Genomic DNA, 14,686 nt, shown 5'->3' on the forward strand with positions numbered 1-14,686 from the left:
AACACACATCATTGTAAAATCAATACATTCATCGTTCCACTCAGAATCTAAAATAACTATGTATTTATACACAATCGATATTCATGCATCTACGTTTAAAAAAAATGTATTATGTTTCAGATCATATGAAATAAAAAAATGGTAGGTTGCCTTTTAAAAATATAGCCCTTTAAAAGTCAATATTCGTTTCACTAACAAATACACAATATTGAAGACAACTATGTAAATATAAAAATTAAAATTTCAGGATGGAAAAGAACACAAAAATAAAATAATGTAAACTGTGTCAATGTATTTTTCCTACAGCGTCTAGCACCGGTCCGGAACATGGTTAGCGTCTACGTAAATACTGCCTGACACTGCGAGGAAAACGCAATATAATATTATATTATAAAATATAGGCTAAGATATAAAATATACGCATCTAATTACAAATATATATTTATATCATATATTTATTTTTATTGATCTTAATAGTTAATTGCATTTTTGACTAGACCATTAATTTACATATAGTTCACAGTATGGGTTATGATTGTATTAAGATATATTATTAAATTTCCTTTAAATCTTTAAGCATATAATATACAGTCATACACCTTATATAAGGATTTTAAGGATATATGCTGACCATTTTCAAGCTCATTGTGCTAAGAAAACATCAAATTGATTCCATTTAAAGAAATACCTTATATAAGACCAACATTTGTATTGTGTATCTGTTAAACATAAGAAGTTTTATACTATAAAACTGTATCATAGATACATTTGTCTTTTCTATTAGTAGGTATTTAATTTAAAATTTGTATAAAAACTGTATTGACAATAGATATTGAAATTTTAAGATTTTTGTAAATGTAATTAATAATTATTATTGTAAATACCTACAATATCATTTATATAGGAAACATTTCACTTCCCTTTGATTGTAAATAGGTAGGTTGGATAGCGCGTCAGTTATGTAGGTCAGTAGGTGATTTCTACTACCCTGTCACCAGTTCAAAATCCCGAGGTCGGACATCGTCGATGATTTATTTTTTGCATAATTTAAACTAATAGTAATAGTATAGGTATCATAGATGTTATAAGATGAACCATCTAAGTAACTTGGTAAATCACCTAATATTATATAGTACTAGATATGCCAATATCAATAGCAGCAATAACCATGTGTTTTATTTGGAACAACTACACTTGACTTGGGTTAGCCATTTTACTAATTACTAAACATAAATAGTTAACGGAGCCGTAAAATGTTAGCTAAACTAAAATGGTATTCACAATTTCTTGAATAACTGTCATTATGTGTAATTAACGCTAATACAGGGCAGTTATGATACCCAAATAAAAATAGTTGTTACAACTAGGTATATATTTTTTGTGTACCGATGACGGTCGACTACGCCACTGATTTATGTTTGGATAATATGATGAAAATAGCCTTCTCCTCGTACCTTACCTCTGCTGCAGTATACCTTTACTTATTTCATATCGTTATATTACAGTAATAAATTATGCGGATAAGACTACAACAGGAATATCCAATATCAACTACCCATAACTGTAATATCGGATTCGATTAGGATTCGACTGGGCGTACCTACTTATATTATCGGACCGAATCAATATAGCCATGATCATTAATAATGATCATGACTATATTCATAATGATTCATTATTAACACAGATAAAATCTGTGACTGAACTGTATCGCCGTGGTAACTATATACTATGTACACTTATTTTACTCGCCCTGCCATTGCAAATTCCTGGGCACGCCACTGTACGTACCTTTTGCTCCACCAGTGATCGTTCATGCGTTTCGGCGCGAAAGAGCTCGTGCACGCTTCCGAGTGCCAGACGTCGGCGGCGTAGGCGAACGGCAGGACGGCGACCTTTTCCATGGCCAACCGCAACAGGTAGGCGCTCCGACTGCTCGCGCTGTCGTTGTACCTGCCGATGAAGTCTTGATAACGCACGGACAGCGTCAGTGCGTTTATCACGCCGTAAACAAACGCTGTGTGCCGCCCAGACGATAATCACATTTCAGGTTTTTATTGTACAATACATTAATATCATTATGAATACCTACTAGACCTCACGGTATAATATACAACCAAGTACCAACACCGATATTGAAATGTAAGAGTTTCATTCAACTCTATAGAAGATTGAAGACATATTAATTATATGAACTGTATTATTATGGTCGATATCGATGAATTGCAAGGACACTATATTTTCTATAACTTATATAATCTGTCATTGTGCATAGTATCATAGAACAATATAGAATAAATAGTATAGAACCGAGACTTTTATCAATACATTTTTTGTTGTTAGTTGTTACTGCCAACAACACTGAGTTATAGGGTTGGACAGGATTAACATTTCAAAACGTAAATATTATTCAAATGGCTGATAATAATATGATAATCTGATATCGGTATTGTACAGGCCCTGTGTCGTGGCTAATTGACATTGGTTATTACTTATTCTTACGTTTTTTTTCATAATAGTTTATTTTTAAAATAATAGCGAACTGTTATCAGTGTTATCACAATGACACCGCATATTTTAGGCATGCAGTTCGTGGAAAATTAGCACTTTTATATCAATAAAAATATTGAACTCTGAGTACTTTTCTGAAGTCGATGTTCGTAAAATAAATGAGCTAAATTTTACAATTACATTTTCAATCGTTATCGTTTTCTTGAGGGGGGCCTGGAGGACTTAAGTTTACCCCCGTAATTTTCGCTCATATAAGTCTACTGAAATAAATTGAATCGGTATATACTATATACCCTACTATAGTTACTACTCTCGGATAACTATATACCAAGTTAGGTTAGGTTTACACCCGTAACATGTCTGTAATATAAATATGCGTAAATTTGTCACAGTCATAATTTCGTCACCTGGATTGGATGTATGCTGATACGCGATTGGCTGATTTTTGTAGGCCGCGAAATAGTGAACTAAACCCAGTTGCTTGTGCATCGTATACACGTCTTCGACTGTGTCCTTGACATCCATTTTTATCCTGAAAAATGCTGCCTGCGTCTTAATAAACACTGTCATACGGGTACAAAGTATACAAAAGGTTTGTAAGCCATGGAAAATGTAAGTAGGTACCTACATTTCAAATGAAAAATCCCAAAGAGAAAATCGATTTAAGTACACGTTCCATTACAAGCGATATATTACAAAAAATTATCTATTAAATAAGTTCCATATTATACATCTATAATATGGCACTTATTAAATATGATGCATTAAAGTGTGAAAATCAATATATAATATTATGATAATATTACACGTCACTCCATTTTCGCCAGCTTGGTATTAATAAAAAAATGTATTAAAAATGTACCTGAAATCGTTATTTGCGTACAAATCCCAAGACGATGGTTGGCGATTGGAAAAATGTTTATTATCTTTCCATACCGAATGGGACCAAACACTTTTCGGCACACATCCCATACCAATCGATACAAAAAATCTATTAGCTTGGTCAAACAGCCGCTTTGCAGGAGTCTGTAGTGGATTTCAATTAACTGTAGTTAATAATATAATAAACTCATTGTATTGTATCATTCAACATTAATACCATAGAGTGTGTTTTGCCACTCTCGTGTACGACGAATTCCTGAACCATGAATGGTATCAACTTTGTCCATGGTTGACCCAATACTGAACCTGAACATTTGGCGTATACAAAAAATAAAAAATGCTTAAATCACAGAGTTCAAGAAAAAGTCTGAATACCAATAAACTTGATTCAAGTTTAGGTTAGGTTAGGTTAACTATGTTAAACATTTTGCCAAATTCAGTAGGTACTTATTATTATTATTATTATTATTATTTTTAAATTATAGAATAGAATTAGATAATGACGTATAACAAGTATGAGTTATGACTTATGAGTAGGTACTATAAATAGTTAAGTCCAATTAATTCATAATATTGTAAGTTCATAAACATTTTTATAATTTATATTATTTGATATCAACCAATATTTCCACAAAATATTAATATAAAACATTTTAATTATATGCCTATTATACCTACGATTACCTACATTATACGAGTTCACTATACAGAGCCGATTGTATATTATTTTTAATAAGATAAAAAATATAAAAGTATAAACGCGTATTTCACATTAACCATTTTGTAGTTAGATCATTTAGGGCCGTTCTTACAATGTCTGGTTAAAGTTAACCGACACTTAACCGGCCGAATTCTGCCGGTAAAAAAATCTGTTATCAGTCGGTTAGCGTTAATCGAAACTTTACCGGGTATTGTAAGAACGGCCCTTAGAGATGCCTGACATGTATTCGTAAACATAAAAAGTATAATAATTGAATATCTTAAATACATTATAATGTATACATTATATTTTATAACGATATATTGTGAATTTATTGTTAACCATGAAATTAAATCACGATTTATTAAATTTATTTATTAAATTAATCTAAATTAATACTCCAAGTTAATATTTTGTACATACACAATAAAATTATGTAATAATGTTATGTATAAACTAAATTTCATAAAATATTTTAACCTACATATAAAATAATAATTAATGTACCTAGCTTGTTGATTGGATGATTTTGTTATGTTGTATTTCAAAATAAATTTAAAACTTATAAAAAAAAAAAAATAATAATAATAATAATATTACTTTATATCATAATTAAATACATTGTACATAATATATACCTCAGTTTCATAAGCTATAAGTTCTAACATTTATTGTTTCAACCATGTTATAATTTTAATTTCATACAACATATCCAACATTTTAAGTATGTCAGAAAAGAAATTTCTGGTCAAAAACATAAAATTGTTTTTAAATAAATATTTTAAGGTAAGTATAGTAAAGTTAAATTAAAAAATATTTTACTTTGGCTTGGCTTTCAATCATATTTTACTATCGGTCAACTAATGAATATATTATAATATATTATTTTTACGGCTGATTATAGTAACTAAACATTTATCTACTAAATAATACAAGAAACCAGAGAATGTGACCAATCAACACTTCGTAATTGTATTAAAATTGAACGTATGACTAGTATGTAAATCGGTATAATTTATTAAAATAATTAGTAATTACTTGTATATTATTACGGCGACCCCTTCAAATACCTATATTGGAATTCGGATATTTTATACATCATGGCACTTACAACATGCAGTAACTTACCTATATATTATACACTACCTATAATAGGAATTTATTTACAAAAGCTATTTTCATAAAATTGCCTACATATTGCCATATTGGATGGAATGTTATTCAACCGAATACCTATAATATATATATATTTTAAATTATTACGACAATAACGTTGTGAATGGACGAACCAATTGGACGAAAAAATAATATTATAAATAGATTTTCACAAAAATTACAATAGATATTATTATATTATATCAGATACATATTTGAAGAAAAAAAGGCCTTTAGTGTACCTACCTAATAAGATTGTCAACTATAACGCAGCCCTTCAAAGATTGAAATTTTTTTCTTTTTCAAGTAGCTGCGTTGGTAATTTTTTAAAGTTTAAAAGTTCACAAAAATAAATATTTATCAAGAATAAATTAAAACAAAAAATAAATGAATAAATTTAAAGGATTTTAAATTACATAGTGTGCTCGTTTTTTTTTTGTCAGTTAATTTTTCTGCTGGACTGAAATATTATGTTTCGTGAACTTTATTCATACCAAATAATAATTATTGGAGTTTTAAAATTATAACTTGGTCCATTATCGTGACTAAATCATACAATTCTTTTTTTTTGGACCGACTGATTTTTTTTTTTTTAATTTCGCTTAAAACTGCAGATAAACATAAAAAAATAACTTTAAGTTTGAATAATATAAACTAATTTCAAATTAAACGTTTCGTGGGATACGATGAACATGTTTACGTAAAATTTGATGAGAGCATAAAATAATACATATTTTCGACCCCGTGGCGGAACGGACACTGCAATAAGTCGAAATAATGTATAACGTCATGCATCAAACTAAAATTTGGCATGTCGTATGATGTACGTATAATAGCGAAAAAAATATATTTTACACAAGACTACAATAAACCATCACAGATACAACTTTTCCTACCTAGTAAAAAACACGACGCGAGATAAACAATTTTTTGTCAAGCTATAACGAGAAGAATATATCCTTCAAATAAAGTCAACAGCAGTCATATTATAAGACGTATACATTATTATCGTCCATTTTATAGTTTATTCATAAGCATCGTGTTCAAGGAGTTGTTAAAACTCTTTAAAGAGTGCTTACCCCCGGCAACCCATTCAGCTGGTGACAGACGATGAGAAATACGAATACCTTATCGATTTTTTGTTCATATAACTCCAAAAAATATTGAGTGCTGTTTATAAACTATTCTAAAACTTACCCAATAAATGGACGGGAATGGGTCCATTGGCGGACACAGTAGCCGTTCCAAATTTTTCCCTGAGAATTTTACGAACGTGCGTGTAAAGATGCAAGTACAGCGGTCTTATACCTTCGTACATCTGATCGGCGTTCAATTGGCCTTGATTGTGAGAGTTGTATGGTTCCATATAGTAATCGACTTCGTTAGAAAACCCTTTAAACGTAAATTAATAATGAACAATGATGTGATATTATAATACAATTATTTTAAAAATAATATAAGAACATTGTTCTCTGTAATTTAGTAATATTTATAGTGTTGCTGTCAACCCTAATGTATTGTCTTGACGTGGGTAATCACAGACATGTGTAATAGTAGGTACACAACAGTGCGGATAATATTAAATAAGTATTTAAAATTTAAATATTAAGGTACGTATCGTGATTTTTTTTATATAATATAATATAAATTACTATTCAGCCGGGCCATATAGTTCAACATTTCAATATAATTCATATAGATATTTTTCACATCGTAGCTGGTGTGATTGTGCCAAGCTTTCCAATAGTATTTTAACTCTATTGCGTCTGATGAGCTAGCCATAATTACGTTTATCTCTGAAAGCCGATTAATAATTATTAATACATTTGCAGTATTGGTCTGATGTATAAAATATATTTTTTGTCACGCCTGCACCGAAAGTTTGGTTTTCGATACCGGTTAAAGCGTCGGAAAGCGTCCTTTTTCCGTCCAGTGGGCGGTAAAGTGGGAATCCCTATTAGTGCCGGGCGGTAAAATGGGAATCCCTATTAGTGCCGGGCGGTAAAGTGGAAATCCCAAAAAATGCTGCGCACACATTTCACGCGCGCATACCCTGCACAAACAGACACTGAATTTTATACTATACGGTCCTTACAAAACATAAACTTTTGGTTACATCTTATAATCATATTATAACCTCCCTGCGTGCAGACGCAGTTAAAATAAATAAAACCAAATCGTTTCTTTCATGAAATATTGTCGTCGTAGAATTATGGTCTAGTTGTTGCACAGATCCCTGCATTGTCTTTGCCGTGATCGATGAACGCAAAGGCGTGACAAAAAAATAGTATGTGTGGCTCGTGCGGGACGGCAATTTCAGTCTTGGGCGAGATGCAGCCCTCGACTGCGGCTCGTGTCGCACGCGACTGAAATAGCTCTCTTCACGCCCTTGCCACACAATATACTATTGCGACATTGCTTTTTTCAGCCTTACTTTATTAATACCACTGAGTGTTTAATTTATTATTTAAGAGTATAAAAAACGAGTGTAAAGCTGCAGAGCATTAAATGTCAAATAATATCCGTATTGCTTAAGTTCGTTGAATAAAATATGTACCCTTTATTTGATTTAAAATTAATTCAATAAAGGTAATATGTTTTCCGTGATAAGGTACCGTGATACGTCAGACTGACCACAAATCATAATATTGTCTTAGTATACAAAATTCAGAGAAACCTTGGGATCGCGGTGATTATAGATAGGTAGATAGGTAGGTAGGTATGTATATAATGATGGTTTCTCCACAACATTATCCACGTGGATGAAGTTCCGTTACTAATAATTAACAAGAAATACAAAAGGCCACGGTTTGGGATCAAGGTAATGCATAATATGGTTTCAAATAACCGTATAATATTATGTATAATATGCATACATAAATTTAACGATGCACGCCCGCGCAATGTTTCGGAATAAGAAAGTTAAACCTCCACCTAGCGCCGATCACCCAAAGTCTAGTATCATAAAAGTAGCGCATAATATGTACTATTATAATAATATAAACAAATAAGTTTTTAAAACGAGTGCCCAGTGCCCACACAGTGAATATAAACATTACGCTTTGGTGTTATCAAAAAATTGATTTAAAACAACACCGCATCAGTCATTATTATTATTATTACCGTCCGCTGTCACGTCACACGGATGATTGGTCTTCCGGTATTCGCAGACTGTTAGTTCGTTAATCGTTGTTTTTAGTTTCCTCTTCAGCATTAAGGTCTACAATCAATTCGAAGACGAGATATTACATAATAATATAATGCGACACTTCCGCCGATCTTTATTATATTATACACACACGGCTCTAACCCGGACGATTTAATGGATTTTTTTAAGTGACGAGTTAGTGCAAACTATACAGAGAACCCGACCATTTTAAATTGGCGAATCTCTGTGGGACGGTCGTCTGTATATATTTTATAGAAAACAAATGGACGTACTGTCTTATACTCGTCCGTGTTCAGCTGACAAATGCCGCGGTCGTGCACAAAATACACCAAGGGCAACAGGTCTTCGTAGCTCATGCCGAAAGCTACAGACATATTTTCAGCAGACGTTACAAGTAGCTTTTGATAAATAAACAATCGAATGGAAGATCTCATCTGTAAAATAAACAGTTCGTCATTACGATAATAGTACCTATATATACCAAAACAAAATATAGTACCTACGTAGGTAATGAATAATGATATTATACACGCAGTCTGAGCGCATTTACAAACAGTTTTATTTTACTCATTAAATAATTCAACGACATGTTTACGCGTACCCACGATGCTTTTTAAACATTAAAAACGCACTTTTAAAAAAATATTACTTGGCAGGTGCATAATACCATTGATTATAAATATTTATATTATAATTTATAGTAGCGTAAACCTATTTTTAAGAGTTGATAAAATCTTGTAAAACGTAAATTCTATCTCATATAATATGTATTTTCAGTGTTTCTTTTTTTCTATTTTACATAAGTCGTATAGAAGGTGAGCAAACACTTATTAAAAAAATTGATATTTATAATCAACGATAATACTATTATAATAGTAATTTAATTTTATGTTTTTTCAATTTTCCGATAAAAATTAATAGTTTCGTTTTCGCATACCATTTATTATTCTATAATATAGTTTTATTAGACTTACGTCGACGACCTCCGTGGCGTAAAAAAATTATTATACCATCGTGTGCTGTGCCTATATAATAAAATAATATGGGGCCATATGGGTGTCTTATGTTATGTATTCAGATTCTGAACGGAACGAGTGGGGCTATTGATTTTGCCACGATGAGGTTTTTTTCCCTTTTAATAGACACTCGGGGATAGAGAAGTGCTCAAAACTTTCATAATATAGATACCTACTCGATGCACTGCTGCGAGTTCACTCAGACTGCCGGGGTAGAAGGTACTCTGCAGAAAAGATCGGGGGTTTTTTTTTTGATTTTTCCCCGCAGCGGTATAAAATACGGAAGATTGCGAACAAAGTACTTATACGGACGTTACCTATGTATAGACGAATAGACATAAAACACACGACCACACAAGTGGTATACTGAAATACACTTAGGTACATGATGGTACTATAGTAAATATATACCTGTTAACATGATTGATCATAACAATAACAATAAAAATATAATAATATATCCTACGACCGTTATACCAAACCTGTATAATCAAACGAATAGATTTTCCGACGATATCACAATACTATTTTCTATCGAAGTTGCTTTCAATGACTTTGGTATTTCAAGTGAAATGGGGATACCTACGCATTGTACACGAATCATATTTTCATATTATATGCATCATTATACGATATTCGCGTATACGTCATGAGAGTGTAATATAATTATTATGACTCCTTTCTCGATAAAGACATTAAATCGTACCGTTTGCTATTGAATATCCAATTGCAATAATACGCAACTATTTCGACGTGTAAGCAGAAACGAATATTATTATATTAGAAGTAAATAAATAAAAAACCAACAATAACGATATTATAATGATATTAAAACGATATCGAAAAAATGAGTATAGGCAAACAAAATTACAGTTCGACTCTGCATATTGCGTACCTGAAGTCCCTTATTTCCGTTAAAAAATAAAACACCGTTTATTGCCCGAATAGTGTTTTACGAGCTTTGCTATGACTATAATATACCTCGAACAGCCAATATGACGTGACCGAAAACTTGACAATAATATGTGCGAATGACGGTAAACTGAGAATAAAAATTATAACGATAAAACAACTATTAACTTTTATTTGAGCGTATGTATTATCATAAATTCCAATATTTTATTTAAGCCAATCCTCGTGGTTTTCTAACCTCCGCGCCGTAAATGTAAAACCAAATACCTAAACGTTTTATTTTGTCATTTCGTATACTATTCAACTATATAATATTTGCTAGTTGTATGCGCTTAAATAATGTACTTAATGCTATATGTATAACGGACGATTAGTATTACATTGTTTTCGAAAACTCGTACAATATAATATGATATAATAAATATAATAACCGTTATATTATTATAATTACGTACTGCAAACACGATAATATTATTATACTGTGCATAGGTATACAGACCAAATCTAATTAATATTTAGTACGGACAAAGAACTCATTTTAATCGAAAATAATATTAAGAGAATAATAATATTAAACCGTTCTCGTGGTCGGATGAAATAATCTGTTATGAGCAGGTACAATTATTAATAACTAATGTTGTACATCTATATAGGTTGTTTATCTCTCTATAAATTTTTATCGCATGTCCAATTATAATAATGTGTAAAGAAGAACACAGAAAACACGACGGAGAAGCGCGTTTTATTCGTTCCTGTATTTTCATCTGATTCAAGCGTTATTGAAAAATATTAATAATTTAACGCAAAACATCGCAGAGGCAGAGCGGTTTTTATTTTACTTTACACAATACTATTATCATATCGTACAGACTACAGAAGATAAGGTTCTAAGGGTTTCGAAATGTCGGAAAACGAATGAAAAAAACAATAAACTGCATAAATCGACGCATTATTAAAAATTATAATACGATTATTGAACATTATTATTTATTCAAAACAATAACCGGCAATCCGCGCTAATGTGTCGAACTGATTTTCTTAAAACAAAACTTTGCTTCCGATATATCTATTAAAACAGAATAAAAACACGTATGTATAACACACAAAATATTGTTATACGATTACGCACAATATTATTATAATATACAAATCGGAGACAAAAGTGACGTTTAATTTTACGTGCCTATGGTGGAAAATTATTCGCAAAAACAAGATTTGATTACAGGTAGGTCGTCGGGTATTATTGTAGAACTCTGTGTAACCCCGAGAGTTGTAACAATATTGTAATAGTTCTATATCGCATTGTTACTTATTATAAGTTTGAAGTTTGAACGGTTCTACTTATTGTATTCAAACACTCGTCATGAATACCCTCTAGAGTCATGATCCAATACTCACGATCCGTAGATATACACCAATTCAATTGATTTTAATCACGTTTTTCCTTGTGAATATTTTATTTTTCCGACGCATAAATGCATTGGGAAGCCCAAATAGCAATAGCGTGTATGAAAACGTATGACTATGAAAATATTATGTTATTTGAACTCAATTTTCTCACCACGATTTTTTTTTTAACTAAGATTTCAAACAAACCAGTCGATGTCCCGTGTTTTTTTTTTCCAACAGAATATAGAAAACAATATCGTTAGATATTATGTTCTGCTTATATATTATGTATTGCTAAAATGTAGGTAGTATAATGTGGAACAATTGTTTTGTGTCGGGGAACTCGTTGGCTCACTCCCAACCCTGGGACGAGAGACATTTACAATTCAAATATGGAAGCTAACATTTATAAATAGGTCAATCGTTTCCAATTTTTTTTACTAACATTATTTATTAAATATATTTTTTTACCTTGTACGCTAAATCTACACTAACCTTAGGCTGTAGGGGAATGGGTACTGGGTGCGTAATCGACGTGTCCACGTTAAAGCACCTAATATCACCGAGTCCTAAACGAGAATTAAAAAACTAAACTTCAACAGAAATCCGGACAAATCCCAAGTCTTCAATAAATTTGGGTTTATTTGAGAAACTTTTTTTTTCAAACGAAGATACTGCAGACATATTATTAAATGTTTGTTTTTAATATGTAAACAACCATTGTAGTATGTTTGACGCAGGACAACCAGCACAACTCTATACTAGACCATGAGAAATCGTCGTCTATTATGGTACCCAATTAAAAATTTCGTCAGACTACCCGAGACGAGAGCCAAACCGTCAATTATATGGTTTGTGAGTTCAGTGTGACAGTGTTCAAATATACTTTTAAAAAGTAAATGTTAGAGTAAATCGATAATTAATTATAACAAAAAGTACTCCATACAGGTACTTATCTATACTTTTCAAATGCTTTCAAATTCATAAATAGTTATAGCGTTAACCACACTGACAATTTTAAACCCTTTTGTTTGTTTATTTATTGTAATATGTATTTTATAAACGTAATATTTTTCGAAATGGGGCGGATCCATAAGATAACTTACTTTTGTCGTAAGTGCTTCCTCCCTCCCCCCGACACTAAATCGGTTTCATTCGGTTGTCATTTTATGAAGTCATACTGTATACATTATTACTGTGGTACAGTCTACTACTATACTAATATAATAAATAAGCTGGGTTGAGTCTTAGGTATATTTAAAATTAAAAATAAAGTATGATACATATAAATAAGTAGGTAGGTACCTACCTAAGGTATTCAATAATATTTTTGTGTTCAATACAAAAAAAGTGTTTAAAATACCTTATAGAATATTGAAAGTATAAATAAAAAAGTATTCATTGGGTCTGATCATCGACAAAAGCGTTTAAACACCAATATATGGGAACTCAAAATATTATACCTTAAAGGACTTAGCGCAGAATAAGAGACTTACGGCCTCGTGCTCCGTCGCTTCGGTTTTGTTCACTTGATAATTCCACTGAGCCACCGCGTGCTCGTTCAGCTCTTTCTTAGTGAACTGGTGCAAACAATTGATTTTAAACTCGTCTAAGTGCCGTGTCGCAGTGCCGACCATCTACGTAATATAATACGACGTGCAAAAAACCAACAACAAAAAAAAAAAACCACTTAATTTCAGTTCGCATGCGGTCTCGCGTGCTCGCACTATACTTTTTCATTGGTCCTCTTCCTCGGGCCGTCGGACGACCGGACAGCCGGTACGAACAGATGGTAGTACAAAAAAACATTGTAGTAGTAGCAGTGAACGAAAAAAGTTAGTCGAAACGAGAACATTGCGCTTTTCGCACGACGAACATTAAGAAAAAAAGATTTACACACAAGGAAATATAATAGGGATAGAATAATTAGGTGTTAATGGTGATAATTATAATAATAATAGTAATATAAACAAACGACGTCATAGCTATGCGTTGCAGCTGTCATCGATCACCGTCGCCGACGAAAATATTATCATGGCGACAAACATTTCGCCTATTCCGGTAATTATAAACAATTTTATATCATACTGGGATCCATTTGTGTAGGAGCACACAAGTTTCGAATTCAAAAAATTTTCGTTTTCGATTCTTAGTCGCACGTGTTTGTATATTATGCTCTGTTCGAAACGTAATTTTTTTACTGACCGCCGTCACAAGACTTTGGAGTGGAAAATATTTCGCCGACGTTAGGGACATCAACGAATATCTATTATTTCGTGTCAACCGCGTGACGACGAAAACAAATGAGGTACCTGTTATAATGCCCATTACCTAGCTACCTATTCGGTTATACCTACATGTTTACTTTTGTTACGTCAATCAGCTGCGCAAATAATGCAAACTATTAATCCTATTTCCGGTTTGCGTATTCCGTGCTATGACTGAACGCAATAATATTATTAATAAAACAGCACACACAATACCTAACGATGATATTGTGTACAGACAATTAGGTGTATTGAATGTTGTAATAACTAATAATATTGCGTTATTGCACTATATTACACAGGGCATAGGCGCCTACCAATAAAACATCTTCTACCACCTGTTACAGACAAAAATACATAATGAAGTCGTTGGATTCTTTTGAGTTCAGTTTTATATTTGAACAGTGAATAATGAATATTATGTGGGTATAGCGTTTTAATAGCCCATCATAGGTACAGGATGGTTAAGTGTGAACAATTATAATATAAACCAGTACACGATATAGGTTATAGAGCCACGATGACCTCCCTTCTAATAATTACAAACTTTATCAAATTTAACATCGCATAATATGATTTATAATTAAGTAAGTTTATACGTCAGTTATAATGAGTATTATTATATAGTCATATATACTATTATAATATTATACAACTAAAATAATAATACATTAATATCTAATAT

General features: G+C 31.7%; 1 protein-coding gene across 7 annotated transcripts in view; it reads right to left on the minus strand.

The window, feature by feature from the left end:
• Window positions 1-14,638, minus strand: part of LOC100166890 (angiotensin-converting enzyme) — a 19,829-nt gene extending 5,191 nt beyond the window's left edge. For 3 of the 7 annotated variants that reach the window (XM_008189062.3, XM_008189061.3, XM_001948413.5), the window contains exons 1-10: window positions 13,467-14,638; window positions 13,231-13,371; window positions 8,690-8,851; window positions 8,372-8,468; window positions 6,901-7,044; window positions 6,446-6,640; window positions 3,611-3,699; window positions 3,374-3,537; window positions 2,919-3,043; window positions 1,792-2,017 (exon numbers count right to left, since the gene is read on the minus strand). In XM_008189062.3, the coding sequence (XP_008187284.1) occupies window positions 1,792-2,017; window positions 2,919-3,043; window positions 3,374-3,537; window positions 3,611-3,699; window positions 6,446-6,640; window positions 6,901-7,044; window positions 8,372-8,468; window positions 8,690-8,851; window positions 13,231-13,371; window positions 13,467-13,589 (1,466 nt within the window). In that variant the 5' untranslated portion in view covers window positions 13,590-14,638. Of the gene's footprint in view, window positions 1-1,791; window positions 2,018-2,918; window positions 3,054-3,373; window positions 3,538-3,610; window positions 3,700-6,445; window positions 6,641-6,900; window positions 7,045-8,371; window positions 8,469-8,689; window positions 8,852-8,920; window positions 9,083-13,230; window positions 13,372-13,466 lie in introns of those variants that run through there. The other 4 variants (XR_001680199.2, XM_016807862.2, XM_029489587.1 and 1 more) reach the window with 3 other exon arrangements.
• Between the last annotated feature and the right edge of the window lie 48 nt (window positions 14,639-14,686).

The sequence above is a fragment of the Acyrthosiphon pisum genome, chromosome A2, assembly GCF_005508785.2.
Source record: "Acyrthosiphon pisum isolate AL4f chromosome A2, pea_aphid_22Mar2018_4r6ur, whole genome shotgun sequence".
Lineage (NCBI taxonomy): Eukaryota > Metazoa > Arthropoda > Insecta > Hemiptera > Aphididae > Acyrthosiphon > Acyrthosiphon pisum.